The sequence below is a fragment of the Chiloscyllium plagiosum genome, chromosome 17, assembly GCF_004010195.1.
Source record: "Chiloscyllium plagiosum isolate BGI_BamShark_2017 chromosome 17, ASM401019v2, whole genome shotgun sequence".
Classification (NCBI taxonomy): domain Eukaryota; kingdom Metazoa; phylum Chordata; class Chondrichthyes; order Orectolobiformes; family Hemiscylliidae; genus Chiloscyllium; species Chiloscyllium plagiosum.
Window position 1 is genome coordinate 19572144 of NC_057726.1, and position 6087 is coordinate 19578230.

Sequence of the window (6087 nt, forward strand, 5' to 3'; positions counted from 1 at the left end):
TCAAACCTGGGTCTCTGGCACTGTGAGGTAGCAGTGCTAACCACTGAGCCACCCTAAACTAAATCAAAAACTAAACAGTTTCCTTCTCAATGAAGTTATATTTTGCAGAAGGCTTTAAGTTGTCAAAAGTGGAAAGTTAATGCAAAATGGAGTTTTGATAACATTAGCAGAAATGAACTGAGGCTTAGATATTTATTACATCACACAAACCTCTGATGAGATTGTTATATTTAATCTTTAATTAGCATGTTAGTCTAATTTCTATTTTTATTATCTACTTCAGACATGGGTGACCCTGGCAAGGCCACATTATTATACTTCCCTAGTTGCCTGAAAGGAGAGCAACCTTCCATCTTAATGCTTGATATTACAACTCACTCACTTGCCTCATCTTTAAAAAAATACTACAAGCTAAGTGTGTAGTGTGAAATGCAAGTAAGCATGACTTATGATAGTTCTGCAGCTTTCAGTCTTTCTAGCATCAGACATAAGATAATCAGTTTTGTTGAATTAAACTTCATATTTTGCCACCATTGTCTGAGAGCAAAATATTAGCTTAAGGACGCACAGAATTCATTCACATCAGCAGCAGCTGCTATGGTGAGGACAACACTACAATTTGGCATGTATCACATGACAGATTTCAATGCTATCAATATAACCGCAGCATCAAGTAAGGAAACCATTTCCACCTGTAAAAGACTATTTACTTTCTGAATTCAACACAGCAATGCAAATAAACTCAAGTGCTAGATCCTTTAACACGTTATGTAAATATATAGACCAGTTCCCCACAGATACTAATAGGTCTAGGTAGACAAATATTTCAAATAAATCTTCAACTGGAATAAGCAATTTAACTTCAGTTCAACTCTACATACATAACACTCATGATACGTGTACGTTACAGGACAGATGACTATCACTCAGATATCCATAAATGTTGGCATTACAGAAATTATAACATGTGCTGCAAGTGCATATTATCATTAAGAGCGCAGTCCATAGAATCGCTATCATGTGGAAACAAACCCTTCATCCCAACAAGTCCTCATCGACCCTCCGAAGAGTAACCCAGCCAGACCCATCCCCCTACCCTATTACTCTACATTTACCCCTAATTAATGCACCTAACCGTACACATCCCTGAACACTATGGGCAATTTAGCATGGCTAATTCACCTAAACTGCACATTTTTGGATTGCAGGAGGAAACCCATGCAGACACGAGGAGAATGAGCAAACTCCACGTAGACAGTCGCCAGAGGCTGGATTCGAACCCAGGTCCCTGGCGCTGTGAAGCAACAGTACTAACCACTCAGCTACTGTAACTTTTACTAAGCTAACAAACTGCTCATGGCATTACTAATAGCCCCACTGGAGGAAAGAAATACATTGATAATGGAGAGAATTAGCCACCTTCAATAGCATTCAAATAGCCACCTCTTGGTGAGAATCTAGAAATACAGTGAGATATTTAAAATTACAAAATTGAGTAAGAAAATTTGACAAATTTATATTAATTATGCCTAGAAGTATAACATGAAGCAAGATTTGCAGCAGGATGTATAGTTGCTCATTACTTATTGTACAACTTATAAGCAATATTGAACCTCTTGGTTATAACAGGACAAAGGCATTCTGAGTTCAAGGTCGGCTTGGAGACAGAAAGTATAGACTAATGACAAACAATCATCTTCCAGACTAGATGGATGCATACAGTGATGCCTACTAGAGCTCGGTATTAAGTCCGCTTGAAACAAATGCGATGATCTGGAATTAGAAACATAGGACTGCATTTTGAAGTCGCTGAATGACAAAGTAAATGAGGAGGGCAGTAACAGACTTCAGGAAAACAGACTTGGTGAAGTAAATGGATATACATCAAACAGAATTTACCAGAGAAGTGTGAAGTAATACAATTCATTAGGAAGAATGAACACAGGCATGAAATTGACATGAAATAATCTGAAAGGGTTGCAGAAAGGGAGAGACATAGGGACATGTATATAGTGAAAATAAGTTAAAAATGCATGAGATCCCTGGTATTAATAACTAATAACAAAAGTAAGGCTGTACTAAGCATCCATAATTAATTACTGGTGACACTTGAGAAAGAATGTCATCTCAGAAAGAGTGAAGACAAGATTTACTAAAATTATCTCAAATATTTGAGGGGAGGAATAAAAAATAGTAAACTTTTTTAAAAAAACTTCAGTTATATGGAAAGTCAGACAATGGTTCTCCTTGGAGAAAGCAAAGAGGCATTCTGATATAGTTTTTAAAAATCATTTAACAGTTTTGATGAACAAAGGAGGATACATATTCCACTGACAGAACACAGTCACTAAGCAGGGCACTGAGATTTACTTTGACTGGCAAAGAACCTGAAATTCTATGCAAGTCAGGGTGGTGGAGATAGAAATCAAAAGGAATTTCCAAAGGGAATTGGTTAAATACTTCCAGAACTCTATCAAGAAGCTTGCTTAGACAATTAGGTCAAGTAGCTCCTTCTAATTCTACAGCCAGATTTCACAATCGGTGGCAAAATGACAAATGATATCACTACCCTTAATTAATGTTAGACATTTGTCTGACAATTTCTAGCATGGATTCTCCCTTTTGGGGAGTCACTGATTCTGGGGCCAATTGTAAGAGGTCGCTGTAAGTTCAGCAACTGTGATGTCAGATTAATCAGCCAATCACGTTGAAGAATGATATAACTGATTGGTACAAACTCAATGGGGGTCAGCAATAAGCTAAAAAAGATTTTAAACACTAAATAAAAAAAAAGGTTATCATATAAAATTTGACCTTCCACAAATAAAATTAATTTTTCAAAGATGAAAGGGAATATTCAGGAGTAATTATGATTTAGTAATCTATTAAAAATTCAATTAAAAATCACAACACCAGGTTATAGTCCAACAGGCTTAATTGGAAGCACACTAGCTTTCGGAGCGACGTTCCTTCATCAGGTGATTGTCAGACAATCACCTGATGAAGGAGCGTCGCTCCGAAAGCTAGTGTGCTTCCAATTAAGCCTGTTGGACTATAACCTGGTGTTGTGTGATTTTTAACTTTGTACACCCCAGTCCAACACCGGCATCTCCGAATCATCAAGTCACTTAAGGATTTTTAAAAATAACAAGATTACAGCACAAAAGAAACCTGACATCAGTTCAAGTGGTTTCTACGAATTGACATCTGCTGGAATTCTAAAGTACCTCCTATAGAAGTGCAGGGAATCTGACAAAAACTGCTGGATAATTACATTAACTGTACCTTTGGATGCCAGAGCTGCTGTCAGGTTTGTACATATTTGTTTGTTATACATATGCTACCTATATATTTTTAAATTTTATTTTCCCTCAAAAGGATTAAATTGGAGGGTTTGTCACTTTACCTGTTCCAAATACAGATCTACCTTAGATTATAGTAATGTTAATTTATTTGCTGCTTGCTAAAATAAGAAACTAGAAACAGTAGCAACAATCTCAAAAGCATAGGTCATGAAAACACTTTTGCTGGTTAAAAAGCTATGCATGTTCAAAATTAGACCTTAAGATGAATTTGAGGTTTTCCACAGAGTACTCCTGCAAGCAAGTACAACTGCTTGCTATGGTAGCAACAATTTTCAGTGTTGATTTAAGACAAATCTGCTTCAAATGTGAGAAGAGGCTGTCCATAGCATTTTTAGGCGTGCATAAATGCAATGTACACAGGTATTTTTGAAAGCCCCACTTCTGTGGAGTGTCAATTGTCATTTAGCAATACATTTCTGCACAAAAACAAAACTGGATGAAGCAAATTAATTTTAAATTGAAATTAGCTATTTCAATAAATATTATTTGGGAAAGGTATTTTTAAAATTGAAAAAAAAATCAATGACAGCATATTGCAGAAGACCCCTTTCTTGTTGGAGAGTTTTACAGGAACTGCAAGACACCTCAAATCTTCAACTGTTAATTTTGCACACATAAATAATCATAATAAACACAAATTAATAAGTGGTGGGTACAATGGAAATCTTAGAGGTTAATAGTTATCCACTATCTCATTTCAGCCCTTCCTTTCGCAGCAGAAAATCCACTCTGGTTACAAATCATTCAACATAAATAATTCCTAAGAGCTTTAAATTCAAATAAGAGTCAAAATAGCATTTTTCCTATTTTGTTCATAAAGCAGATATTATTTAATCTATTGAGACCAATTAAAAACTTCACAGTTCTTGGCAAGATGACCAGTCATACTAGAGTTGATGGGACTATCCAAAGCAGGTATTTAAAATGGTTTTCATATTGTTTGTTATAACATCTTTGCCCTCAGATATTCTTCTTTGACTTGGGAACATGCATAGAATGCAGATAAAGGGGGTGGCAGGGTGGTGAAAAGCTTCATAGAGCAAGCAATTTCTAAATGCAGAATTGACAGCAAAACTCACTAATTTGTTTCTCAACTCAAAGTTATAATAATACAATTGACAATACAGAATTTGTTTTTTAAAATATAAATTCAATTTTCACACGCAGTTCTAACAAGGACATGAGAGAAAATGCTGGTCAGATTTTATATAAAAAACACATGGCAACATAGTAAGCAGTTTATCCACACTAGTTTAATTTATTTCAGTAAAGCAAGAGGAATTGTTCAAATCCGACTGAAGATAAACAAGCAGGAGGCTGGAAGCCAGGCAGCAATCCCACACAAGGCTTTTACCAAACTTTCTAGATGTTAAAGAAAAGTGTGCTACAAGTTCGATCAGAACCACAGCTTGCACTGCAATAATTAGTGAGACTAAAAAACTAATGTGTCATGTGCGTATTATAGTACAGGCAGAAACCAAGAGATTTCGTTCAGAACACGTGCAGAACAGGAACCCCCGCCTACAAATTAAAATCGTCGGAATCCACTTCGACCATTCCCCAGTATTAAAAGTACATGTCCACAAACGCGGATCTTGGAAGGTCTTTTCTTGCCCACAAACGTGTTGTGATAAAACTCAAGGATCTACCCTGCTGTCCGAGAGAATCCCTTCCAGGTTAACTGTAGGGGACACACAGTCCAAGCTGGAATGAATCATCATGCGCCCCTCCCCCACCCCTCATCTCTTTTAATGCTTTCTTGCTGAACCGAACATTTTGGAATGCAGCCGAACTATAGAAAATGGCCTGTTAACAGGGCCGCGGCGCATGTCAGCCCCAGGCAGAGCGAAACGTGAGGCACCACGGCGGGCGGGTCCCGTTAAAGGGATGTGTCCTTCGGATGGTCAAGAGCCTGACAGCATCGCGAGGGCCCCTGGGCTAAAACTCTACGACGGCAAGGAGTCAGGCTGAAGAAAATACCCCGGGGCCTAAACCTCATGGATCCTCCGCCTCCTTCCCCCCGCCCCGCACTATCACCACCTCATCCTCGACAGGGAACAAAATCTCTAATCCTGCCCCCACCGCCAAGTTGTTTCATTCCCTGCCCGGCCCCCGGCGTCATCCGCTGCCATGCCCGGCTCTCCTCACCTTTATACTGTTGCTAGCCATTTCGCTGCTTTTGAATGAGATAACTCATGCTTCCCCGTTTGCCGCCATGTTGTCTGCTCCGCCGGAGCCCGTGCGCCTGCGCGCCCGTCTCCCAGGCGCCTCTCCCCCCCGAACCCCCGCCCCAACCGCTACCCTCCCATTGGCCCAAAACCGCCGCCCTCTCCTATTGGCCTGCCGCTTCAGTGACCCCCCATTCGTCCCTCTGCTGCACGCCTCCTTTTCCATTGGTCGGACGGTACCACCGCTCTTCCACCATTGCTCCGCCACATCCACGCTCTCCCATTGGCCTAGAGGCCACGAGGGCCGCGTTCTATTGGTCAGCCCGCGGGACATGGTCATCCCGCCAATGGCCAACGAGTCTCCCGGGCCGTGGCACCTGATTGGACAAATCGCGCGCGGCTGGTGTCCGGCTTGTTCGATGATTGGTCAATACCCGCCCCACTTGAGTTTTCCCCGTTCCTATTGGTCAGACGGTAACACTGGCGGGGGGGGAAGTGCCTCCTCATGGGTCACTCTAAAAAAGCAATGTAACACTCAAGTTCGGTTGGGTTTA

At 40.2% G+C, this 6087-nt stretch overlaps 1 protein-coding gene across 1 annotated transcript in view; it reads right to left on the reverse strand.

Moving 5' to 3' along the window:
* The window catches only part of usp10 (ubiquitin specific peptidase 10), a 74843-nt gene extending 69223 nt beyond the window's left edge, over positions 1 to 5620 (reverse strand). The window contains exon 1 of the mRNA XM_043706638.1: positions 5514 to 5620. Coding sequence (XP_043562573.1) covers positions 5514 to 5534 — 21 coding nt within the window. The 5' untranslated portion in view covers positions 5535 to 5620. The remainder of the gene's footprint in view (positions 1 to 5513) is intronic.
* Between the last annotated feature and the right edge of the window lie 467 nt (positions 5621 to 6087).